Source organism: Pseudopipra pipra, chromosome 11 (assembly GCF_036250125.1).
Source record: "Pseudopipra pipra isolate bDixPip1 chromosome 11, bDixPip1.hap1, whole genome shotgun sequence".
Taxonomy (NCBI): Eukaryota; Metazoa; Chordata; class Aves; order Passeriformes; family Pipridae; genus Pseudopipra; species Pseudopipra pipra.
The window spans coordinates 10,571,797-10,597,841 of NC_087559.1; the positions used below are offsets into that span (position 1 = coordinate 10,571,797).

Genomic DNA, 26,045 nt, shown 5'->3' on the forward strand with positions numbered 1-26,045 from the left:
TCTGTGCCTCTTCCTGGCTATCAGCGGGAATAAACACCCCCAAGGACCCGAGATGATTCCAGCGGTGCCCCCTGCGGATATCGCGGTTCGCGACACCAGCCTGGGGCGGCCTTGCCCCGCGGGGCAGCCCCGCTCCGCTCCGTCCGTGATTCCACTCTCCGGGTTTCCCCGGCGCCTCCCGCTCCACCCCGTCCGTGACTCCGCTGTCCGTGTTTCCGCGCCGGCCCGCGCCGGCCCCGCCCCGCGGCTCCGGTTTCAGGCGCTGCTACAGGGACCCCCAAGATGGAAACGCAGGGGCTGCCGGCCGCGGAGGCGGCCCGGGCCCGGCCCGCCGCGCAACATGGCGGCCCCGCCGCGCCGCCGCCGCCCGGCTGGGACCCGCCGCCCGCCACCGCCCCGCCCTCCCCCGCCGGCAGCACCATCGCGCCGGGCCTCTACGTGAGCTTCCCGGTGCTGCTGGTGGAGGAGAAGCCGGAGCCCGGCGCCAGCCCCGCGCCCAGCGCGCCGCCGGCGGGGCCCGCGCCCGACAGCGACGGGCTGCTGCTCGTCTTCAACGTGGTGCGCGGCGCGGGCGGCGGCGAAGCGGGGCGCGCCCAGCCCGGCCCGCCGCCCGCTGAGCCGCCGGAGGAGGCCCCCGGCTCGGCGCCGCCGCCGCCGCCTCCTCCTCCTCCTCCTCCTCCTCCTCCCCCGCCGCCAGCACCGCTGCCCCCCGCGGGCGGCGATGGCGGCGCGGCGGAGGACGGCGCCTTCTCGGGGACCATCACCATCAACAACCAGAGCCTGCTGGTGCGCATCGAGAACGGCGTGCTGACTCTGGGGCCCGGCGCCGAGCAGCCCGCGGGGGCCGCGCCGCCCAGCGCCGCCTCCAGCCCCGCCGAGCCGCCGGGCGGGCCGCGGCCGCGCTCGCCGCCCGCTTTCCCGTGCCCGGAGCCGCGCTGCGGGGAGGCCTTTCCCCGCAAGCAGCAGCTGCGGCTGCACCGGCTGTCGGCGCACGGCGGCGGTGGCGGCGGCGGGGAGGACGGGCGGGGCGCGGCGGCGAGGCCCTTCGGCTGCCCCGTGCCGGGCTGCGCCTGGTCCTTCGCCACGGCCTACAAGCTGCGGCGGCACCTGCACTCGCACGACAAGCTGCGGCCGTTCGCCTGCGCCGCGCCGGGCTGCGCCAAGCGCTTCACCACCGTGTACAACCTGCGGGCGCACAGCCGCGCCCACGAGCAGGAGGCGGCGCAGAAGTGCGAGGCGTGCGGGCAGCGCTTCCCCAGCGCCGCCCGCCTGGCCGCCCACCGCCGCCGCAGCCACCTGGAGCCCGAGCGGCCCTACCGCTGCGACTTCCCCGGTAAGCCGCCTCTGGGGATGGGCTTCCTTCCCTCCCCCGCCCAGAAAAACCGGGATCACAACTCGCTTGTCCTCCCCGCTGCCCCTCCTTCGTCTCCCCGAGGGGGTCTCCCCTGAGACTTCACCTCAGTTATCAAAGACTTCCATCTGATTTGGCAGCTGGAGGACGCTGCGCCTCTGCTCCCGTGACTTTGTGAAGCACGGCATGACACAGCACCACTGTCCAGTGGTGCACCTTAACCCGGGCTGTGCGGGTTTTCATTGCTCACCTTGGGTAAACAGTTGTATTTCCTCGGAGTAACGTAGTTTAGGATTGCACTGTTTGTTTGGGTTTTTTTATGTTCCCGGATGTAACATCCTGGAAAAAGGATCATGAAGATGCCTCGCTAAAAGCTGGAAGGGAGAAAATAGTGCAGTTTTCCTGATTTTTATTGCTGTTTCCCTTCTCTCCCCAGGCTGTGAGAGAACGTTTATCACAATGAGTGCATTATTCTCCCATAACCGAGCCCACTTCAGAGAGCAAGAGCAGTTCACCTGCTCGTTCCCTGGCTGTAACAAGCAGTATGACAAAGCCTGCCGACTGAAAATCCACATGAGGAGTCACACAGGTATTCACAGGCATGACTTGTACCTGGGGAAGTACATGGAAGATAGCTATGTGAAGAGTGGACTTCAGTTTGCTGGAAAAACTGAAAGTCATGAAGGGAGGAAGGGTGACAGGAATTATTTGGAGTCAGTGATTCTTGGCCTTCTGCGAGGAAGGGGTAGGAGTCCGCTGAATCAACTGGCCAAATGCAAAGTAGGGACATGCAAAGCTGTGGTTTCTGTCATTGTGCACTCTGTCCAGCAAAACTATCCCAGCTCTACTCCCAAATTCATAGACCTTCAAAATGTTGGTCAAAACAAACAGCTGAAAAACTCTCAGACCATGTGGAGTGTTTGTGCCAAGGTTGGGAACAGCAAGAAGGTAAATTTCAACTCAGGCAAGCACTCCTGACTTGCAAGGACCACTGCTAAGCTGAAATACAGCCTCCTCATGTTTTAAAGACACTTGTGTGTGCTCTCTACTGTCCTCTGGTTTCGTGGCTTTATTGTTGAGTTTTGGGGTTTTTTTTTGTTTTCTTAAGTGTCACTTTTGTTAAATTAAAGTTCATAGATGTGATGAAAATCAACTTCACATACTTCACTGTATGGTAATCAAGATGCAGTCACAGGTCATGAAAACAGGAAAGAACATTTCAGTTTTCAGTAATGCTCCTATTTACTGGTTATTAAAGTACCTTCAAGATAGCTCAGATTAATATGAGGTGGATTGATAAATCTGATCTGTGATCTTTGATGCACAGGAAAAGATGCAGTAGCCTGGAGGCCCAGACCGTACAAGGGTGTAGGGGCATGACAATACTCTGCAGTGCATTGCAGGACAGAGTGGCTGAGTTGTTCTGTCTTAAATTATTTTAAGCAGGTTTTGATGTTTTCTAGCAGCAGTGTGTATTTTCATATTCAATGGTTAAGGTAATCTTTTTTTGCTTAAGGTGAAAGACCTTTTATCTGCGACTTTGAAGGCTGTGGCTGGTCTTTCACCAGTATGTCCAAGCTTCTGAGACATAAAAGGTAAAGGAAGCTTTTTCTGATTATACTGTCCTAAGCCGCTGACTGTTTGTTTATCTGTGTATTTTTTTTTCCAGTACCTAAGCAGCAGTGGATTTAATCATGGCAATTTCCTTCCCTTGTAGGAAACATGAAGATGACAGGAGATTCATGTGCCCAGTGGAAGGCTGTGGGAAGTCCTTCACAAGAGCAGAACACTTGAAAGGCCACAGTATAACTCACCTTGGTACAAAACCATTTGAGTGTCCAGTAGAAGGTATTGCTCCACTCTTGTGTGTTTACTGGTAACCAGTGTGTATTTTTGCCTAAAGAGTGTGTGTGTTTTCCTCAAATGTGAGCTTGGTACAGGATTGGAACAATTTAGAGTGAGTCTTTCTAACAGAATTTGAAGAGATAAAACTAAACAGAAGACATTGCAACTGAACAAGTGATCATTCCCAAAGTTATGGATTACAGAGAAAACTGTAGTTTGTGCTCTAGCTTGACTACCTCCATCACTTCAGCAGGACTCCAGGAACAGAGATTTTTGAGTCTGATCTGAAATATTCTGCTTTATAAAGTCAAGAAGCTCTACTTAGTGATTGTGTCTCCTTTTTATGGTCTTGCCAGAAGTCATCATGAAGATGAAAATGCTGTAGCGTGGAAAGGTTGTGCTTTATATTGGATGAATTCAGGGTTTCTTTTTGTTAGAAACAGGTTGTTGAACTGTCCTAGCCACTCAAATGTTGATTTCTTCTGGGTCCTCTGAGTATAGGCACAGGCACTGCAAAATAGCAAGTAGAGTTCTGCGGAGATACTGTGATTTAAGACATTAAGTGTGAACACTGAATTGAAATTAGATGAAATGTCAAAGCCTTGTATATCTTCTTACAGGCTGTTGTGCAAAATTTTCAGCAAGAAGTAGTTTGTATATTCACTCCAAAAAACATCTTCAGGATGTGGACTCATTAAAGACCCGGTGCCCTGTTTCCAGCTGTAATAAACTGCTCACTTCCAAACACAGTATGAAGACGCACATGGTCAAACAGCATAACTTCAGCCCAGGTAAAGTGTTTGTTTCAGGCTGTTAGGGGGTGCAGTGGGAAAATTAAATGTTTGATTAAGGAAGATATGTATTTACTAATGTTGAAATCTTAGTCCCATTGATATGAATGACAGAATCTTTACTGAAACTGGAGTTGGTTTCTCCCTTCCCTAAAATTTTCAGTGGGACCTCTGAGTATTAGAAAGGGATACCTGCACTTGACCTGTGTGAAATTGTGAGAAATTTCATCGTTTTTTAATGAAGTAGAACTTGTCCTTGTCCGTGCCATCTCTAGAATAGTAGCAAGGTCTAAAAGAACTTCTCTTTTCACCCCTTTTTCCACTCCTCTACAGCCTGACTTAGCTTGGACTGTCTCAGTGTTATTTTTTGGCAAGTGCTTTTGTAACTGAAACTTCTCAGTAAAGGAGTGAACTTATTTCAGTAAGCTGCTTTTTCTTAGATCTGCTTTAAGGGAAGTTGGGAAGTATTTTAGTAGGCTGAAGATACAGAATTTTAAGCTTCCTCCTTTGATCATTCATATTTTTCCTCTCCATTGTCTGATTGAAAGGTCTCTCTTATAACCAAACTCTTCTCTTCCAGATCTCCTAACTCAGCTGGAAGCAACCAACTCCCTCACACCCAGCAGTGAACTCACTAGTCCAGGGCAGAGTGATCTCGGCAACATAGACCTTGTATCCCTGTTCTCCAACGTGTCTGGTAACAATTCTGGAATTGCAACAGACATGGCGCTGGTGAACTCTGGGATTGTCACCATCGATGTTGCTTCAGTGGGCTCGACACTGGGAGGAAACCTGCCCACCAGTACCAATTCCTTAAGCCAGGCAGTCGATCCCTTGATCCTGGTGGCGAGCAGCGACATGCCGCAGAGCCTGGACAGTTCTCTCCTGCTGGGAAGCGGTGCAGTTCTACAGCAAAGCACTTTAAACTTGGATGATGTACAGACTGTCAATGCCGAAGCCTTGGGTTCGCTGGCGTCCCTGTCGGTGAGGAACTCCAGTCAAGATGTGCACAGCTTGACGTCCAGCAATAATTTAACCATCGACACGGCCACTTTGACTCCTTCCAGCAGCCTCGGCGGTACCAATGTGCCTGAGTTACTCACGCCAGTTAAAGCTGAGCGGAATTTGGTTCCGTGCTCAGATGTTGTTGGTCAACAAGAGGGCAGCAAAGTAGTGACACAGTTTGTCTTCTCCAACCCTCCGGGGAGCTACAGTGCACAGAAGGAAATGGATCTTGGGGCAGTGACTGGCAGCTCGTTTTTGGTATGGAGTAACTATATTCACTTTACCCCAGCCTGACTTTGGGAGTATCCCTTGCTACTTACAGGGAGACCTTTCTCTCAGATTTTGCAGATCATGCATTCTGGCTCTTTTTTGACAAAGGGTATGGAATGTTATGTTGTGGTAGTGTGTTGTCACAAGTAGATTCAGTGTGGTGATAAGTTCTCTTAAGAAATACTGGAATTCTGGTGGGGACAGTTAAGGAAGAACCTTTCAAAATAAGCAGCCATCCATCTGAAATGGAATTTGCAGGAATACCCAAGAATATGTGATATATCTTGTGCATTTCATTCCAGGGAAGGATTTGGGCTGTAAGAGTAACTGCAACATTTTACTCTCAGTCCTCTTGTTTTAAGTATTCTTCCCTTTCTGCTTCACTGTGTTGCTGCAGACTGTTTACATTATAAAGTAAATATTTGTTAAAATCTGAATGTTTATAAACGTGGACCTAACTTCTTAGTGTGTTGAACTCCAAATATTGAACACACATAGGGAGTTTGTTGAAACACTAATCAAAAGATTAGAGAAACTAGAATTCAGTGTTTGCAGCATAGAAGGTAACTGCATTTGAGAACTCATTAGTCTGTGTTCATTGTCTTGCTTTGTTCTTGATTCCAAAAACTTTACATCTCTGGGCTTTTTTTTTTTTTGTACTAGGAGAGCAGTGGGTCTGCAAGAACAGACTACAGAGCCATTCAGCTAGCCAAGAAAAAGAAACAAAAAGGGAATGGCAGCAGCACAGGTGAGAAGCCATTAATTTTGTCAAATTTACTAAATACAATTATTTAGGATTTTTGGCACTGCAATGGGAGCAGGTTTCTGAGTGGCATTTTTAAATGTCCCATCCAGTATATTGCTAGTTAAAATGATTATGCATGTGGTGTACCATCTGTTACTCTGGATAATCACATTCTGTGGAATATCAAATTCACAGTAAGTTTACAAAGAAAGATGCACCATATGTTTCATGGTTGTTAACAAGACACTAGCTCTCCATCTCTTCATCTGCTTTTTATTTTCTTATTAAAACAAAAAAAAAATTAAGGTCACTTTGCTTTCTGTTGTTTATGCTTTTGGTCTTACTTAAGGCGTTCTTTCAGTCAGTACAGACAATAAAAACAGCTGGAATTTTGCTTGTATGTTTCTCTTAGTAATAGTGTGTATACAGTGTTAAGGAATTTATTTTTTAATTATCTGGAAATACTCAAACTTCTCTCTCAGATTTTTGCCTTGTAGGGAGTTCTTGTGCAGGCTGTGGTTTAGGTCATGATTCCAGATGTGTCCTCTTCCTCTTAAACTGTAGTTTGACTCAAAGCTATCTGATGTGAATTATACACTACTCCTTTGTCAGGTCAAACATGGTCCATGGCTCACTGGACTTGCACGAGCTCAGATGTTTGAGTTGTGTCTACCTTTGGGGCTGGGGTGGAATATCATATATTTTTGATATGAATACCATATATGGAGAGAGAGTTTAGTTCCACTTTGCTGTCTCTTAGACCTTCCTCCTCTGAAAATCAAGGCAATAATTTTTGAGGTGAGTTAAGAGACTAGTTCTGATTTGAGAACCGTTGTGTTTGTGTATTTGTAAAATGCATACCTGTATAAATTCTGTCTGGTTCCGTGAGTTGTCACATGGAAGGATAAGTGCATTATGAAGCCAGTCCTGAGTGTCCTTGTATTAGACGTGTGCATGTGTCATCAACTGTGTCTTTTGGTTGTTAATTTGAAAAAGGCAATTACATTTTACAAATGTCTTCTGAAATGACCTCAGAAAACTCCTGTTTCTGTTCCTACTCAAGTCTTTCAAGTCCACCTTTCACCAGCTATTGCCTTAATGCTACTCACTGCTTCTCTAAGTGGTCTAGAGCATCTTGTATCTCTAACTGGTTTAACTAGGTTGAGCAAATACTATGGAGGGATGTTCAGTGTTTAAAAAGAACTTATCCAAGCGCTTCATTTATTATAGATGAAAAAAGACCTCAAAAACCCACAGAGCTGACAGGACTGTTTCCTTGCAATTGTTTTGATTAGGTTTTTGGTTTTCAACTTGTAATACAGCAGCTGATTTATCTTGCTTTAAACTGAAAGAAGCTTAAGTTGTGATAATTGTATTTGTGTAGCCCATTCTACCCAACAGTCTTTGAAATCTTTCTGAAAGTAGATGAGCTTCACTATGCTCTTTTTACAGTTTAGAAAAATGATGTGCATGACTTCTCAGGAAATGAATTGCAAAATTAAAAATAGAAAATGCAATTCTGCTTCCTAATTCCTTTCTATATCTCCACAAATATACCAGTATTTCTGTGCTACCACAGGGGTGAGCCCTAAGCTTAGCAGTTTGTGATGTGGTTTTAATGGTGTTCATGTAAAAAGATGCTCACTCAGCAGCTGGAGATCACCAGCTTTTAGCATTGTCAGATGGTGCTTAATTATATTGCACTGTTGCAGGCATTTGCTATGTAGTGTAAATAGCTGCATAAAATTGAAAAGTACTAGCAGGATGCTTTGGTTAATTGTTTCTGACCATCTAACTATTAAAACTGCTCTCTTTTAGGGGCATCTGGCTCTGGTCAGAGGAAAAACAAAGGTGGTAAAGTAAGCCCCACCAACTTTTCATCATCGACTCCTGGCAGTCGACTGGGTGGCAACATAGTTCTGCCAAATGGAGGGCTGACAATAAGGGACCCTGCCACTGGAGCTCAGTATGTGCAAATTCAGCTTCTTCAGGTAAGAGCTAAGGAGAAAAAAACATGCTCATCTTCTCTGTTACCCAAATTGGCACATTTGTGGAAGAATTTGACTGTTTGTGAACTCAGGTACTACTGCCCCTGGATGAGATCATGAGCTCTGCAGTATTCTTACATTATTCCACATCTCAATTACAAAGTAAATATTAGAACAAGTAAATATTAAAACAAGTAAATATTAAAACAAGTAAATATTAAAACAAGTAAATATTAAAACAAGTAAATATTAAAACAAGTAAATACTTAAGTATAAATAGTAATTAGACAAAATATAAATAAATATTAAAGTAAGTAAATGAAACTGACTTGAAAACATTCCTGCAAAAGGAAGTTTCAGCCTTAACTGTTATTTTTCTAAACTGTTGAAATGAAGCTTTAAAAAAACCAAAACAACCTAGTAATTGCTGTGGACTGATTAGAGGAGCATGAAAGGTAATAGTTTTTGGCCAGGTGTGTATCTGTGTAGTATTCAGAGAGAGGGGTAAGTTCCTTCTACTTTACTCCTAAACAACTGTGGTATGGAGGAAGCTGTGGGCAGAGTTCTCCATTCATCTAGTTTTCTGAGGGGTGTTTGTAACATAACAAACATGAAAGTTTGTAACTTTTATGTTAAGTATCAGCTTTATGCAAACATGGTGAAACTTGTTTCACATTTCTGAGTGTTACATTTGTTGGAAGATGAACAATTCCTCCTTTTCAGATCTTGCCAGTGGTCCTGATGAAGACAGGATAATAGGTTGTACTCTGGGTTGGGTTCAGATTTAAGTGGTAGTTAGCTTTCTGCATGTCTGTAGATCTAGGCCTTACTAGTACAGTGCAGTGGCTTTAGCAGATTTTTTAACATCATGAGGCTGAGTGAAATTTGCTGTATTGTGCTGAGATGCCTGGGGGTCGTGTAATTTAATCATATTTCTGTGTTCACAGGATGATTCCCCAGGAGAGGGAGATTTGCCCTTTCAGCTGAGCTCCCAGTCTTCCTCATCACATTCTCAGCTTACAGTGGATTTACCTGTTCACATACTTCAGGTACAGCACGTCAAGCCATTGGGTTTTATTGCCTTGCTTGAAAGTGAAGACAGTTTATTGTAAACACTCACATTCTGCCTAATGAAAGTACCTTTTTTTCCGTTGGGAGTTTAATTTCACTCACACGAAGTAGTAAGCAGAGAGCTGCATTACACAATTTATCTTGTGTCTGTTACTAACCTTTGACACATCATAGGTGGTTGTTTCTCTTCCTCTGTTACTGAGTAATGAATAACTAAATGTTACTCATTTATTCTGAAGTGCCCCCATCCTTATTTTCCTGATCCCAGCCTGCAGATAGTAGGTGGGTCAATAAAGAATCAGAATTGGAATGTAACAGGCTACAGGAAGGTTAGGAAGTGGGAAGTATAATCTTCAGCCTAGATTTCAGAGTGGTGTCCATATGGGAATGGCAGGTTACAAAGCCTGCTCAACGGCCCTCAGTTTTGATAAACTCTGCAATGCACCTATTCTTGCCAAGTGGGCTTCTCCTGGGTAGAAAATAAAGCTTTTTTTATTGAGGAGGGGCACCTTACTGTGCTAAACCTAGAAATACAAGAAGAGTAGGGTTGTTAGCCATGGTAGAGAGTTAATGGAGGAAAACCAAATAGCAATTTTAAATTTAAATGCTCATCTGAAGTGTTCCACAGAAAAACTGTGGCAACATTGTTTGGGTGGATCCCCAAAGTAGGAAAGCTTTGGGATTCCCCTGAACCATTCAAAACATTGCTGTGCTGTTGAATAAATGTCAAGGTAATCTTGCTGATAAGCAGTAAAAGCGTCTAGAGGTGAAAGTACTGAACTCTTCATGCTGTCTATTTGCTTTAACAGGAACCACACAATTCCACTGAAGATGATGCAGGTTCTGATAACTCTCAGTTCACTGGAAGCACAATAAACTTACAGGATCTGGAATGACCATTATTAAGAACAGTTACTTGAAAACAAATTGGGCAATCATGACAGAGTGAGATAACTATATGGGTCTTTTTCCGAGGAAAATATGGAAAGTAGGAGAACTGAAGTATGGTTGCACTCTTTGTGATTTGCTAAAGACAGTTGCAGCTGAAAGATTTTCTTAAAAAATGTAAATCCCACTTGATGTGCCTGTGTAAGATACCCTGTCTGCCTGGTGGTCGGGGAGGCTGAGGCAGACTGCTGTACAGTGTTGTTTCAGGGAGAAGTACTGTATTACACTTCAAACTGAGGTAATATTTACTGTTTTCACAGGAAACCAAGTATTCTACAGCTAACAAGTGCAAATTTATAATCCTGCCTATGACAGTTAAAAGTTTCTTTCCATTGGTTTCCTGCTGGAGCCAGTGGCATTGAGGAATTAAGAGCTAAAATTTGCAAGTGTTTTCCACACACAAAAACCATAATTGTTTTGGCCTGTGTTTTGGCAGAAAACTGGAATAAAGTGTCACATGTAACAAAATTAACGTTCTATGCCATGAAAATGAGATGCTCTAAAATCTTTGTTTTAGAAAGCTAGATTCTAAATGTTAACTTAGCTGTGAATCAGTTTGTAGCTCATGTTGAGTTTCTCCCTTTCCTTACTCCCACGTCCCAAATACTTTGCTGAATTCTTCCAGCAAAACTTGAAAAAGAAAACTGCAATAGAACTGTACTCACTGTAAGTGATTAGCTAAGAGTCCAACAGCATCTGAGAGAGGTTTGTTTTTATCTTTGTGTTCCCTTTTTTGGGAGGAATGTTGACTGTCCTGTAAATTTAAGCACCTTGATTTTTGTCTCATCTATAAACCGCTGCCAAGTTACCTGTAAACTGGCCACTACTATTTTATTTTGAGTTGTTTGATGTTTTTGGTTTTTTTTAATGGAACACTGTTAACACAAGTTCTTTATTGCTATCCCAGAGTGCCACATGCACGTGCAGCTTATGGCTGGTTTACAGAATATGCAGTTGTCAGAGTATTTTGTGAGGGGAAAAGAATTGTTACCCAGAGAGATTTGCCCCACTGAAAAACTGCAGTTTCTCTTGGGGCTGGGGGGAGAGGTTGTATGTACTCTACTTATCTGGATTGCAGACACCTAAATAAGTGTAGGGTTGTATAGGGGAAAAAAACCACCTTTGGTTACGTTTTAAGGTAGTAATTTAAATGTTTCTTATGGTGATGTTCTGAATGCCTATAAAAGTATGTATAGGAGTTTGATAAAAGGCTGTATGTACTGTTTTTTTTTTTATTCTCAGTGAGGTGTGTGTATGCACGTATGTGTATTTTTTTTTTTTACAAAATAAGATATGTCACAGAGGGGAACGTTGTGATCTTTCTAATCTTGCACATATTTATTTATTTTACAGTTATACTGATGTTAAATTCACATGAGGTTGTTCAGAAATGCTTTTACTTCCTGTGCCTTTTGAACTATGTATGTGTCCATATAAATGCTTTTTTTGATTGAAGACTTGGGGAGGAAAAAAGCATACAGGTTACACTGAACTTCAGCTCCTGATTTGTAGGCAGTATTTTATCCTCTGGTTGAACCAGTTTTATTTTTCTATCTTTAGCCTAACTGAGCATTGTGGTCTCTCTGTTCCTCTCACTCTGAGTTTACAGCTTATGTCCAGGGAAAGTCTTAACCTTCTCAGGCTGGGTTTCCAAACCAAACTGTTGGTAGATGAGATCTACCCAGTGGCTGTGACTGCAGCATGGAGTCCACTCCTGAGAGAGAGAGAGATTGAGAAGGAGTTGTGCTCCAGGGACTCCTTGGTCTTGCTCTAGTGGTCACCATGCTCTCCCTGGAAGCTGAGACACCTCGAGCTCCCAATGCCTGCATTATTCTGTTCTCAAGGACCATACCAGTTCTTACTCTATTAAAATGGCCAAGGAACACTCCATCTTTTTATGGGACTTGCAACCAAATCTTTCTACTTCTGAAAATGTACCTCACTCAGCTTTGTAAGTGAATGTAAAGTGCTAACCTCTTGGGGCAGAAAATTGGATTACTTGGCTTGGAGTCCATTGCTGGCAATGGATACCTGAAGAACTGCTGGTGCAAAAGGGTTAATAAAGCTTTTTTTTTTATGGTCAGTTTGTCACTGGGTGTTGTTCTTTGCTTGGATGCATCTGACATAAAGCTAATTACTAGCAGCTTGATTTCTGCAGAGCCTGTGTTTTTCCTTTGGTTGCGTCTTTTCCACAGTAGTGGGGTGGAGTCTGTAATGAAACCCATCCTTTGGATTAAAGCATAGCCATTGTTTTTTATAGCCCTTCAACAAACTTGTGATTATCTTAAGTGTCTGGCAGGTGCCTGACTTAGTTGTGCCTTAACAAAGGTTGTCACCCAGGACTGTGATAGATCTCTGCTCGGGTTTGTAGGCATAGAGCCACTGGCATTAAACACTGAATGAGAAAAGCATTGGTGCTTAGCAGGAGCCTGAGAAGCAAAATAAGATAATTTTTATTTATTTTCTTAGGCAAAATATCAATGGGTGGGAAAAGAGGTTGCAAATTTTCCCTGGAGTCTTAGAATAGGAGGAAAAGGAAGTTTCATGGGACTGAAGTTGTTCAACTGAGCAAAGACAGAATGTAGATCTACAAGACTAGTTCTAGAGCAGCTTCAGCCCCACGTGCTGTGATTGAGGCTGTGCTGTCAAGAGAAATAATACATTTGTTCTTCCTTCTCCTTATCTATTTGTTCTTGGGTGGTCTTCTTCTCCTTCCTGGCAGGTGGGTTGGAATGAAACAGCAGCTTCCTGCCATTCTGCGGAGAAAGAAGAGGTATGTTAATCAGTGCTGTGTTGGTGTGTCTGAACCACGTGGCTAAAGCTGTTTCATGAGGGGCCGTGGCCCCTTGCTCTCTATTTTCTAGGCAGGCTGCAGTGTGTCTATGTGTGTTTTTTGTATTAGAAAGTGCATGTGAAGCACCTGAAGGCCGTGTGTGTGCTCGTGCTTCAGCTGCTACAACATACTGTTGTACCTACAACTGGTTTCTGACTCATTTGTGCTGTCTCAGGAAGAGCAGGGGAAGTTGGAAGTCCAAAGAAATATCAGCGGGAGCCTGCAGAACCCTCTGTTTTCTCTTGGCTAAAGGGCAGGGACTCGTGGCACCTGTTCTCTGTCACCCATGCTGTCAGTACTTTGGTGTGTGACAGAGCTGGGGTGTCCTCACTGCCGTGTTGGCCTGTGGGAGGTGCAGCAGGAACTGTGGCTGAAGCTCAGTTTGGCATAATATGGCACATGTCAGAAAAGGTGTGGTTTGATGGGATGGCAAAGCTGACTGAGGGTCTTGCTGCTGTTGTCAGGTGTGTCTTGCTCATGCCCAGTTCTTCATTTGCCAGTTTTCTTGCTTTGTTTAATACAGCCAAGTTAATGAGTTGAAATGAGCTTACTGAGAATTGGCAAGTAATGGAGGGAGCCATGTGGTTGAGAGAAGGATAGGAGAAAGACAATGGAAGGATACTGAGCTGGAAGAGTGTGCACTGTGACTGACTTCCCAGCAGTGGCTTAAGTTACATCACTCCTGTAAATTGTAAGTTGTGCTATGCCTGGCTATTGGTGCCACCCCACACAGCTGTGGAGGCCCCTAGTAACACTATTCCCTTAAACACTTGCTATTCAGGTACCTCTAGCTTCCCTGAAGTGGGCTATTGAGGTGAGAATCACTGCACTTACCTTTTTTTCTAGAGTTGCCTGGAATCTTTCCATGTCCCTTTTCAATACTTCCTCCTGCTGCTGCTTCTGTTTCAGCTTTTCCTCTCTGAGCCTTTTGAAGGGAGGAAATAAAGGATGAGTTAAATCCAGCATGCAGCTACACCAGATGTGCTTTTGACACACAGCATGGACATCTAACATTACATTTTACGTCACACCTTACATGTAACCATGTAGGACCACCAGAGCATGAGGGTTTGGGTGCAGCCTTTGCTGGAGTTTGTTACTGGGAAGGTGGTAGTAGAGAAGCACTCACCACAGTTGGTCCTACTCTTTCTGGAGTGATGAGTGGAAAAAAGCATGTCAGGCTTTGAAATGGAGATATTGGACAGTAGTTTTCTGTTGCAGACGTGCTCTGTGCCACCCTCAGCAGGTGACTTACACTCTGCAGTTGACCAGGATGCCCACCAGCTTTGTGGGTGAGTGATGTTTATAGGAGGGTTTTACACCCATGGAGCTACACATTGCTCAGATGGGCACAGTGGAGGCCAATACTGGCAAGTGGTTCCAATTCCCTATGGAAAGGAAGTGCTGGAACAGAAACGGGATCAAGCTGTGGAATGCTGAGGCCCAGAGGAACTGAATTCTTAACCTTGTGATCCTGAGGAAAACTTTAAATGCTTTTTGAAGGTTTTTTTTTAGTTTGATTGGTTTTGTTTTTATTTAGGGTGTGGGGTATGTGGTGTCAGGTTCTTCCCTGAATTATTCTCCTCCATCCCCAGCATAGAATAAATGTGTGTCTTATTTTGTAATTTAAGAGTGCAAACCCATTCACAGAACATCAGGAAGAAACACCACACCCTTTCTACTCCAAAGCTGAATAAAGATACAGAGAAAGAGTAAGCAGGAGGGAAATATCACTGCTCTGGCTTTAAATCCTCAGACTATTCTCGTTCACCTGAAGATGGCCTGATATGATCAGCAGTTCATCTATCTTTGCAATTTTTGAGGGGAAATTTCATGTAAGTGACTGGGCCAAAAGGAATGTGTCTTATCTTGGAACCTGAATTGATTGTGTTAATTGGCTACTATTTAATAAAACAAGTCAAATTTAAGAGTTTTGTAGAAGAAACATTTGAAAGCTGTCATTGCTGTGAAATACCCTTAGGTACCTATTGAATACCTGACAAAATATCAGGGCATGGCAGACTTTGAGTGTGTTAACTAGAGGAGTAATTTTCTATTCAATCAGATTAAATATTGTTACTGTAATTAGTCTTCTTAAAATTATGATTCTCATCATTGAGTCTGGTTTGTTTGTGAGTTTGGTGTTTTTTATTCTTCTGAATTTTTCCCTTCTCCAATGTAGCTTGCAGGTCTTTTCTAATGTAGCTGTGAGCTGCTGCTTGCTGCTCAGGACACTCAAGTTCTATGAATGTGGAACCCTTACAGAAGAAAAATGGTATGGATTGGTCACATGGGATTTCAGATTGCTGCTACAGTTTCTTGGGTTGATTTGACTCTTTTGGCTGTCAACATTTAAAAATAGAGGTATTTTCCAGAAGAGGGTCTTGCCTTACCTTGCCCTCTTTTCCTTTTTTATGGCTTTCTGAGCCTTTTCTATCTGTGATGATGGAATTCCCTCCAGGTTATCCAGTAAATCATTGAGCTGTTTTTCTATTACTTTTAGCATCTCTATTGTCTTCAGGTTTGTCTCATTGTCTCCAGTGCAGTGGGAATAGACTTCCAGCACCTTCTTCTTCAGGCTTGTGAGCATTTTGTCCTAGAGGTAAGAGGAGGTATGTAAGAGGCACATCTGGGTCCTGCCCAGTAGAACCATACTATCCCTCCAAAGCCAAAGGAAGTCAGTAAAGGAAACACTTTAATTTCCTCAACAAGACTCAGTTGCTTGATTCATGGTTGGCTTAGCAGCAGTGGCTGGGACAGATGGCTTTATTGAGCCTTTCTCCTGTTGGTCTCATCTTCCTAGCTTTGCTGTGACTTGGGGCAGGTTTTGGCTGCCCAGGTGTCTTTATAGCCCCTGCTCTCACCTCATAGCAGCTGCATGGAGCAGACACATTTGCTGTCTCAGCAGTGCCCTAAACCTGCCCTTGCTATAGCTCCATTGCTGGGAAATAGTGCTGATCCCTGCCCAGTGCAACCCACTGCCTGCTCTGTTCCCGGGATATGGATATGGCTGATGAAGAGGAACCACTTATGCCCATGTGAAACCCCCTTGCCTTGATCTCAGCGTGTACCTGGTCATCAGCTTCATGTTCTCCACAGGAAAAGAGGTGGACTCTGAGCTTCAGATCTTCTATTCTCTCTTCTTCCTGGGCGACAGCGGACTGCAGGGTGTTTACCTCCTTTTTCAGCTCTGCTAACTCCTTCTCCCTAGGCCAGAAGAGAGAGGAGGTATTTGGAAAGGGCATCTCTGAAACACAGGGCTCTTCTGCTCCCCCCAGCCTGGGCCCATCCCTTCTACTGCCAGCAGATGGAGGTAACACTTCAGCTTTTCCTGGAAATTTGCACCCACAGCCTTGAGAGCTTCTGTTTTTTCTGGAAAAACAGTTTCTGTGCTAGTGTGAGGAAGGAAAAAGTAGCCTAGCTAAACTAAGATTTTTTAATAGTCAGCGGGGGATCCAGATTTAAAAACTTTCACAAGGGGATAAATTACACTTTAAATGGGAATATGTGTGTCTAGCTGCCATTGAAATAGTATATTACAATGACACTTGGGTTCCCTTCTGTCTTCCTCTTAGAAGGTTTTACATTGAGTCATTGTAGGTGCTGGTCTGGATCACTCCAGAAATTGCCTTTTTTCTTCCTTTGATCTTCCTTTATGAGAACTACACAATGCTTCTGTCTCATATCCACTCCAGGATGCTAAATGCATCAGTTCCCTAGTCTGCACCTTGAGGACTAAGGAATTAGTCCCAAGCTCAAGCCTTATCTTCTAAATTAAACATAGATGGGACACTTTCCTGGGAGCTCACAACAGAGTCTCTGTTGTGTGCTGTGTGAACAGCATTACATGTGGTCTGCAGGTAGTGAGGTGCTAGTGGTGGGCAGAGGGGTCCCTTCCCATCTCTTGCAGGATCACACTTACATGCTTTCGTGTGTGGTGATGAAAGTGTGCTGGACCTTGTTCCATCTTTCCTCAATAGCCTGGGAATTCTGGATGAAGGATATGTTCTCATCCTGCATCTTCATGAAAGTAATCAGCAGTTGTTCGGGATGAGTAAAATACAGCTCAGGCTCCTAGGGTGGAAAACACATGTGATGAGTGTTTTTCCTCCTCCAGCCTCTTGAACTACATGGAGGTTGGTCTGCACCAGCCCTGGCTGTTCAAACACTCTTCCATCAAGAGAGGTCTGTGGCTGTCATTTACAAATGTCTCCCACCTTCCTGCCATGTGTGTAGCTTTACTCTGCCTCAGCAGCTCACCCCCAAAACAAGTAGCGTTTTGGGGGGTAAAAAGTGATTCAAACATCTGTGAGAGGAAAGCTTCAATTTCAGACATAAACCAGTAACTTCACTTATTTAAAAATCTTCCATTATATGATGTCATATCAGGTTGGGGGATGACAAGCTTAGAGATGACGGCAGGTTTTTGGAAACTGGAGGAAGAAAGTTAAACTAAACTATTTATAATACATGTTGCCAAAACATGAACTTTTATGAATGTATAAACATATATTTATAATTTGTGGCTACAGTAACTCCTCAGTACCATAACTAATGGTTAGAAGGCGAGGGAAATTAGTAATATCAATAAATGGCACAGGACAAACCAAAAATGTAAATATTTCAACATAGGACTTCTGACCTCATCTTCATCCGAGCTGATTTCATTTTCTGCTTCCTCCAAGGAACTTCTGAAAAAGCATTTTGTGTATTAGGCCCTTAGAGAAATGAGAGCTCACAGGAGACCTTGTTAGTGACTTATGAACACCGGGGATTTTTTGCTATTGCTATTTGCTCCTCTACAGTCCTTTGCATATTCCCACATTTGCCTCCCCATGGCTGTGGCCTGTTTGGGTGTCAGTAGGATCTAGAGGGTCACACAAACAGGCCCTGAGCAAGCTGCCTTTTGTGCTGCTCCAGGCTATGCTGTCCCAGTGGGACTGGGACACGACACGTGAGCCTGAACTGATGGTGTTGATCCAAATGCCTTTAAACTCACTGGGAGGTTTTGACTCTTGGGCAAAGAGAAGGCAAAGGCAAGAGCCTTACTAGAAAGGCTCAGGCAGCAGCAGCAGCAGCAGAAATGTAGAAGCCTTGTGCTCTTTGTGAGACATGGTACTGCTCCTAAATGACACGGTGTAGCCACCATGGGGAGACTGCAGTTTTTACTTGCCCTGGGAGAAGCTTGTTGAGTGCTTCTTCCTCTGCACAAGAGATGAAAGAGGGGGCAAGAGGTGCCTGGCTGCTCTTTGCAGCACAGTCTGTTCACCACCTTCACTTGCATCTGTCACCCTGTGCCATGGAGGGGTTAAAAACCCTTTGTTTGCATCATCTTAGTGCCAGCCCCACTTGGGGCAAGGCTCTCAGCAGAGGATTTAAGGACAGAGCTCTGTTGGAGTAGGAACATAGGTACTGACTTGCACACCTGATGGCTTTCTACTGGTATTTGGATTTGTTCCAATAAGCCCCAGCTCTCAGTATGCCCACAGCAAAGGTGAGGAGTAGGATTCCCCTCTGCTGACTCCCAGTCAACTGAGTGCTCTCTGCAGTATTTAAGTGTGTTGTTTGCATTGTCTTGTACTTACAGTTCTCTTGTTAAAAGAGGCTTCAGGAACTGTTTGAGCTGTGGCCTGATATCACGTGACCTGGAATCCAAACTCTCTGAATACAGCAGGGAACTTGGCATGTCTGTAAAACTGACGGTATGGGCAGTCCTGGCTGTCACACCCTGGTCTGGAGACAAGAAGAGAGGTACTCAAAGCCTGGGGCTGTCCCAAAGAGGAGCAGGCAGCACTTCCCTGGCACTCATGGCACTCACCCTGCTCTGCCCCAGGGGCAGATGAGGCACTCCCTTCATTAGCTCTGGATTCTGTTTTCAGATCCTTGTCCTTTTTGTGCTTTTTTCCGTGTTCCTTCTGCCACTCTTTTGGAGACAGCTGATAGAGGATGTCCCTGTACATCTTGTACTCCTGCAGAGTATCCTGAATTCTGGATATATCACTGGATTGAGAGAAGTGGACAAAGTTTGTTAGCAGGGAGGAAAGCCTCTGCTTGAACACCTTCTTTCTTGCTCTTGATATTCAGCTTAACCCAGAGGAGGGACAAGAGGGCACGTATTTTCATGGACATGCAAAAACAAATGGGAACCTGCCCTGCATGTTCTTTGTGGTTCCTCATGTGGAAGCTGCCTGGTCATATCTCTGTGGCCAGAGCCTTGATATGTCACTGGGCTTGCTAACTTTGGAATTTTTACTTGAAAAGGAATGAGAAATTTTGCCAGCTCAACTCATAATGGTTATTACAGTTATTTCTTTTGTCTTTCCACGGGTGCCCATTTAAATGCATTGCTTAGTTTTGTTTGGTTTTTAATCTGATACTAAGCATTTGATTTTGGTTTTGGAATGTTTACACTTCTTAACAATATTAATAAAAACTAGTCAAGTTGTTTTAGAAACAAAGCCAGCACCTGGAAAACAAAAGCCGAAATATTTTGACTCTTAAAATGGAACATTTTTGGAAATCTTTCACCCCCAAGGACTGTGAAAGTACACCAGTGCAAGGGCTGTTAAAGGCCAAGCAGGAATAATGAGCAACTATTACCCTTGGACCTTCGTTATTTGGGAATTGATTGCCCGGAGCTCCATTATTTTCTTTCTCTTTGCTGAGGTTTCTTCTTTGGCCCTAGGAAAGAATGCATAAATATAAGACATTAAACAATTTAGTAGTGAGTAGTGAATTGAGGTGCATATGAAACAGCAAAAAAGATGTGATACAAGCACTAGAAGTCTGTGTTACGGGTGTATCCCAGGTGATGTTTGTTTCCTGCCTCAAGGCCCTACTTCTCTTGGCAAGGAGTATGGCATCCCAGTGTTTAGGTCTCCCTAATTTGGCTGCTGCTGAGCATCAGTTGCTACTCTGCCCTTGTGATACCTGTAACGGGCCAAAGTGCTCAGCCTCCTTCACTGAGGGGACTGTTCCTGCTTTGAGGAGTTGGGCAGAGGCATCTCCCCCTAGTAAGGGTGCTGTGAGAAGAATGGAAGTGGTGGGGCCAGCAGTAGGTTTCTTGCTGCCACCAGATCAAGGGCTTTTGCAATGAGAGTATTCCCTGGCTGTTGTTCTCCTTCCTCTCTTTTATTGAATGTGTGGGGAGAAAGTGCCACCAGGACTGTAACTCTGGGAAAATCAAGAGCGTTTCATAGCCAAAAACCCTGCAGGAGGGTCAAGCAGAAAATCTCCTGTGTCCAGCACGAAAGAGCACACGGTTCAATGCTCCTTACATTTTCAGGGCTTTGACAGAGTTATTTTGGTTCTCCTGCAGGAACTCCTCAAACAGGGCAGCATCCTTCTCCATCCTTTTCTCAGCCTTTTCCAGTTTTTTTTCCTCATTCTTTGCTATGTCCTCCATCTTTTTAATTTCATCTCGCTTCACTGCCATGGCATACTGAAATGAACCCCAAAGGCAACACAGTCACATTGGTTGGTTGATTTTAAAGGTACTTTGGTTAAGCTTTGTTCTTGGTTACTGTATTACCTGATAGTTGTTGGCAGAGAGGGTAAGGACTTAAAACCAAGGTGTGTGTCTTAATGCATAGAGGTATATAGAGGCCAGAGGTTATTTCAGAAGGAACATAACAAAGAAGCAGTGAAACTAAAGACAGAATCCAGAAGTCCCAGCACTGTGTTAACTCCTGGCTGACAAAGATTGATTCATTCAGTTTTGTTACAGCACAAAAATAGAGATGAATAATGGGGATATTCCAGCACAGTTACTCCATCCCCTTATTTTGAGTTCAGAATGGCTCCCAGCTACAATTTATGTATAGAACAGCATGAGTCGAAAGGCCAGGGTATCTGTGCATCTAACAACTGAAATAGTTGCAGGGTGGCTATGGAATGATGCAAATGACATATGCTCCTTTATTTCTTGATTGGGAATTGCTGGGCTACAGACTATTAGTGTCTGTAACACAGGACTTGGACAGTCAATCCATGAGGTCTGATGTGTGCCTCCTTGGAAAGATCTATAGGCAGTGCATCTCAGGGGAAAAAACACCAAAACAAAGCAACACAGAGAAGAGTAATTAAATGAAGAGAAAGTAACATTCTAAAAGCAAAGTACCTCAAGAAAAAAGATCTCTCTTCTGTCATTTAGGTAGCCATGGAAGGTCTCCCTTTCTAATGCATAGTCTGAAATTAGAATGTAAAGTTGCTTAGACTAAAGGGGAAAATATGGCTAAGGCAAAACACAGTGAATATGTGGGCTACCATGAGCATGGATCTGGTTGGCATTGGAGTCAGCAATACTGGTTATTGTATTACAGTTTTTACCTTGTTTAGGATCGGTTTTATATGGAGTATGAAATCCTTGTTTAGGACCAGTTTCATGGAGTAAATTCAGATGGAATGGAGCTGAGAATCCGGTCCTTGTCCTCTAGACATTAATGGGAAAGCTACTGCTCATGTCAGAGGAAGAGAATTTAGGCCTGTATCCACTAAAATCCAACTTTAGGTCAGCTTAGTAGAAATGTTTCTATTACAGAAGGTCCTGCAAACTCAGGTGGCTCCCAGCAGATTCTGAGAGCTCCCAGATACTGTGAAGGACAGTGGAACCCAGGCTACTGTGGAGGGGCTGCCACATGCTCTGTGTGTAAATGCATGAGATGGAGATGGTTCAGCCACACAGAGGTTGGCAAGATACAGCCAACTATTGTGTCTGCAAGACCTCACCAAAGTCAGCCAGAGCCAACTGCTCCTCCCATCCCCTCTTCGCCTTAGGCTGTTTCCCAGTTGAGCAGCACCACTGCAAAGACAGTGACTGTTCTGCACCTTTTTGCATGCCTAACTTCCGTGAGAGAATCTCCTGAAGAACTTTCAGTCTCTCTTCACTTGTTGGCTGTTTTCTGCTCTCCTCTTCTTCCTCCTTTTTCAGAGCTTTCATCAACCCACTTTTTTCTTTTATTTTAGTGGAGTAAGTAGTTTTCTCATGGACTTTCAAGGTCTTCTTCCTTTCATGTTCCTGTGGGAAGTCAGATACGTGGACAGTTTGATTGTGTGCTTTGTTTGCTGTGGTTTTTAAAGTCATGAGTAGCTATTCACAGTCTAGAAATTTGCAGACTGCTGATATTCTGATGATGCATGTTTGCCTGTTTTTTCTGACTAATCCTAGTGATATTCTCTCTTGAGGCAACTGAAAAGCTAAATTCCTTAGCTCTTGTTCTCATTAGTATGTTGATTTGTATTCTGCATCCGTCCACCAGCTGTGCTAATTTGTACCTACTCAGTGTCCTCATTTTTCCTTCCTGGATTATTCCTCTGAGTGAACGGAAATTTTCTGAGATTCATCCTATAAGTCCCCTAGTTAAAGGGAACAACAGGACAGCCCACACTTAACCAGCTCAGTCCAATTTTCCCAGTGGCACATAAACCACCAAGTTCAGATTGAGAGGATCTTTTCAAACCCACTCTAGACCTTTCTGGAGGACAAAAGGTTGTTCCCGCTCAGTGTTTTCTTATGGACTGAAGTGTAATTCATTGCTGTCCGCACAGTTTGGCCATGGGTTATGCTGAGGACATCCGTCAGCAGACACCCTTAGTGCACTTCTTCCCAAGTTCTTCCCTGTACTTATATAGTGACCTTCAACCCAAGCAAGAACCAGACTGTATCAGTCATCAGTGTGAGGTGAGGAGGCCTTGCTAAAGCTTGTTTGGATCCCTCCCACTGTGCTTTAGAAACAAAGACCTCTTGCTTCTTTCCACACTACTACCAGGCTGTGTGACCATGTGCAACAGTCAGACCAGAGAATCACAGAATGACTTGGCTTGGAAGGGACCTTAGAGATAAACTAGTTCCAACACCTCTCCCATGGGCAGGGACACCTTCCACTAGACCAGCTTGCTCAAAGCCCCATCCAACGTGGCCTTGGACACTTCCAGAGATGGCGCAGCCACAACTTCTTTGAGCAACTTGTTCCAGTGCCTCACTACCCTCTGAGTAAAGAATTTCTTCCTCACATCTAATCTATATCTCTTCTCTTTAGGTTTAAAATAATTCCCCCTGGTTCTTTCACTATCTGTTTCTGTAAAAAGTTGCTGTTCTTTTTTTGATAAGCACCCTCTGAGTACTGAAAGACTGCAATCAGGTCTCCCAGAGCCTTTTCCTCTCTGGGCTGAACATCCCCAGGTTTCTCATGAAGTGATCTTTTGATCTCTCATGCACTAAAACTTGCTATTCATTGGTTGGTTGCCTGCCCTAGCAAGTGCTTGTTAAATACATTGGCCTAGAGCTTGTATACACACCGCCTTTGCCTTTTTGATTTCCTTGTCCCTTAGTCCAAAAATATCAGCATCTGATGGGATTGTAAATGGATTTTTCGTTGGGTTTTCTTCATCCTCGTCAGAGCTCTCTGCAAAAAACAAATGGATGAGGATGTAGAAGACGTGAAGCAGAATATCAGGACTCAGTGCAAAGGGAGTGTGATCTGCTGCATCACGCCTGGAGGGTGGGCAGCTGTGCTCCCAGCTGCAGGTGTCTAATGGTGCTGGAGCAGGGAGCCAGATAGGGCTTATGAGAATCCACTGATATAACTGAGACCTCTGTATGGTTTATGTCACTTGACCATATCTAATGATCAGCTGAGGATTTCAGACAGGGATTTTTGTAGGTCTGCAGCTGTTTTACCCACCTCATCTGTTTGTGGGCAGAAGAATTTGACTACAGGCCTCTCCTTTGACTGAACAAGGGAAGGCTGCCAGAGCATTGTGTCCTTACCTGACAGCACAAGGCGGGTTTCCATTGCAGGGCTGGAAGAGAGACTTTTAGAGGTTGATGCTGTGTGTTGAGATGGTGTCCTTGACCCTGGCCCAAAGAAAACCATAAACAAGTCAATCAGTTGGGACCTGCCAGTAACTGATGTGGTAAGTTTTACAGCAGTGGTAGGCCTAGGGGCTTTCTGGATCTTAACCACTGAGCCTTTAATGTCTGTAGGAATTAACAAAAAGCTTCATTAAACTGCAAAACATTTGTGCTCTGACCCCCAAAGGAGATGCTCATCCCTGGCTTATGTGAAAGTCGGGTAAAACACAGTCTTCCTTACACACACACTGAAGGGAAATGAATGACAAAACACTTTGGAGGTAACAAGCAACCCAAGTACCTCATCTCTTTTTCCACCCAGTCACCAGTTCAGACCCGCACCCATGCTTTTTCATTCTCCTGTCACTAGTTCACAAGCTACATTTTTCACTCCTTAAAGCTCTTACCAGGAATTGTTTCAGCATTGTGGATTTCTTGCGATGAGGCGGAATGATTGTTGGACAGCACAGACATGTTGTATGAACTCCGCTGTGTTTCCTTTTAGGTTGGCAAATTGGTGAAGGTTAGTTTTTTGTTCTCTGACTCCAGTCTCTTTTGTAGTTTTGCTATGGGTCCTAAGGGAAAAGGCATAATTGAAATGATCTCATTTGCAAAGCACAGATAGACCATTGTTAAAGTTATCCTTTAATCACCAAAGGCAGCGAGCTGGGCCCAGTGAGGTATTAGTTCAATTGATGCAATTCTGCTGCTGGCACCATTCCTGATCTGCACTGATATAAGAACTGTAGAAAATATCTTCTTCCTCTTGCACTAGTTTTAAGGCTATTTTAAAGCATCAGTTTTTGCTCTGAACAGCCTCCAGTTTTTATGTATATTGAGCTAAACTCATCTGGCCTAATTTCCATGTACGTCCTTGGTGCTTTGTGTTTCCTATTGGCTGTGTTTCTGCAGCTGCCCAATTAGTATCCAATTCTTTGGAGGTGTCAAACTTTCACTGCTGGTGAGACACAGAGGCTGAGATAGAATTTAGGCTGTTTAAATATATCCCAAATGTTTTCTCTCTCCTTTTCAGTTCTTGAAGTACCTTTTCCAAAAGCCTCCTTGACTGGTTACTCAGATTTCAAGTCTCTCTGAACTTTGCTTAATGTAAGGGGATATTTTTCTCTAGGGGTCTCCCATCTACATCCTGGAACAACATCACCCCTGCTGATGATGTGAGTTTTGGAGAAAGCCCCACCAGAGCAAGGGTGGGAAGGCAGTCAAACACCTGAGGCATTCAGTCGAATAGAGTTTGTGAAACCTGCAGAGCAGTTGCAGCAAACACCTGGAGGCTCCGCCCTCAGTGCACACCTTGATTTCTCTGATCTGAAACCCTTCTCATAAAAATTTTCTTGTTCCTGTGGTTGATTTAAATTCCTGCTACAGGGAATAAGACTGAAAAGCAGGATTAGACAGAGGATACTGGCATATGGCAAATAATTATCAGCGCAATCCTCAGAGATAAAAAGTGCTTTATAATATAATTTTAGCTAAATGTAAGATTTATATTTATAAGATTAACTTATAAATATTAATTTTATTAAGGTACTTTTAGTCTGAGGTTGTTTTGGTTTTTAATAGGTTTTTTTGCACATCACTTTGGAAATAATGCCAAAAGCTACAGAAGCACTAGCTGTGCTAACTATAATTATTAAGCTCAATAATGCAAATAAAAATGCTTTATTGCTAGAATCATTTGGCATATATTAGTTCCTCTGACATTTTTATGTTCCAGTAGCTACATACCACTGGCCAGTAGCATGGGAATCAATAGATAAGGCATTCATGGTTTTAATATACCAAAATCTTTATTCAGTGGTTTTCCCTTGCATCAAACTACTGTAAAAAAAAAAAAAAAAAAAAAAAAAATCTAAAATGCCAAAGTGAACATGCAGATAGTTCTAAAAAATAATGCAGTAAATCCATCCACCATGTTCCCAAAATATTGGGGGAGTGTGTCTTATACACTCAGATGATTTAGATGACACCATCGCTGCAGAGCAGGTCGTGTCACACAGGTGGGTGTGTGGATGGGACACATCTGTCCCTGGCACACCCCCCTCCCCACCATCCATGGAGAAGCAGGCGGTGAGTGCCTGTGGTTTCTCGGGGACACGGGCCAGCACCTGCGCTAGTGCGACTGAGACACGGTATCTGATGTCACAAACCGCAAAGAAGTTGCTGCGATTGCCCCTCCCCTGTATTTTTTGGTTTCTCACCCAAAGGAGGGGTCCTGCGGGCTCCTCTCCCCGGGAAGCCGCGGTCGGAGCGGGACGGGAGCGGGGCGGGAGCGGGACGGGGCAGAGGCGCCGCCGGCTCTGTTTGCGGTTCCATGGAAACCCGCGC

The 26,045-nt window shown here is 44.3% G+C and overlaps 2 protein-coding genes across 2 annotated transcripts; one reads left to right on the top strand and one right to left on the bottom strand.

Moving 5' to 3' along the window:
* Positions 1–267: 267 nt before the first annotated feature.
* Positions 268–12,097, top strand: ZXDC (ZXD family zinc finger C). Its single transcript, XM_064667460.1, has 10 exons — positions 268–1,333; positions 1,788–1,940; positions 2,868–2,946; positions 3,069–3,199; positions 3,817–3,987; positions 4,568–5,250; positions 5,926–6,010; positions 7,826–7,998; positions 8,943–9,044; positions 9,876–12,097. Exons 1-10 carry the CDS (start codon positions 283–285, stop codon positions 9,960–9,962), a joined length of 2,715 nt encoding a protein of 904 aa, XP_064523530.1. The 5' UTR covers positions 268–282; the 3' UTR covers positions 9,963–12,097.
* A 347-nt stretch (positions 12,098–12,444) lies between these two features.
* Positions 12,445–26,019, bottom strand: CFAP100 (cilia and flagella associated protein 100). The gene is made up of 16 exons (XM_064667478.1): positions 25,919–26,019; positions 24,107–24,274; positions 23,616–23,702; positions 23,144–23,250; positions 21,674–21,863; positions 20,967–21,034; positions 20,125–20,288; positions 19,448–19,528; positions 18,666–18,847; positions 18,433–18,580; positions 17,490–17,538; positions 16,770–16,921; positions 15,919–16,054; positions 15,241–15,443; positions 13,682–13,772; positions 12,445–12,770 (listed from the first exon to the last, which is right to left on the bottom strand). The coding sequence occupies exons 2-16, from the start codon at positions 24,171–24,173 to the stop codon at positions 12,660–12,662; spliced, it is 1,836 nt and encodes a 611-aa protein (XP_064523548.1). The 5' UTR covers positions 24,174–24,274; positions 25,919–26,019; the 3' UTR covers positions 12,445–12,659.
* Positions 26,020–26,045: the final 26 nt, after the last annotated feature.

Excerpts from the sequence above, each read along its gene's own strand:
- CFAP100 (XM_064667478.1), bottom strand. The coding sequence starts at position 24,173 with ATGTCTGTGCTGTCCAACAATCATTCCGCCTCATCGCAAGAAATCCAC. Across the intron at positions 21,035-21,673 it reads GAAGTTAGGCATGCAAAAAG|ACTATGCATTAGAAAGGGAG; the intron begins GTGCAGAACAGT and ends TTCTAATTTCAG. Across the intron at positions 17,539-18,432 it reads CCTCTTTTAACAAGAGAACT|AAGTTCCTTGGAGGAAGCAG; the intron begins GTAAGTACAAGA and ends ATGCTTTTTCAG.
- ZXDC (XM_064667460.1), top strand. The coding sequence starts at position 283 with ATGGAAACGCAGGGGCTGCCGGCCGCGGAGGCGGCCCGGGCCCGGCCC. Across the intron at positions 1,941-2,867 it reads CCACATGAGGAGTCACACAG|GTGAAAGACCTTTTATCTGC; the intron begins GTATTCACAGGC and ends TTTTTGCTTAAG. Across the intron at positions 5,251-5,925 it reads TGACTGGCAGCTCGTTTTTG|GAGAGCAGTGGGTCTGCAAG; the intron begins GTATGGAGTAAC and ends TTTTTGTACTAG.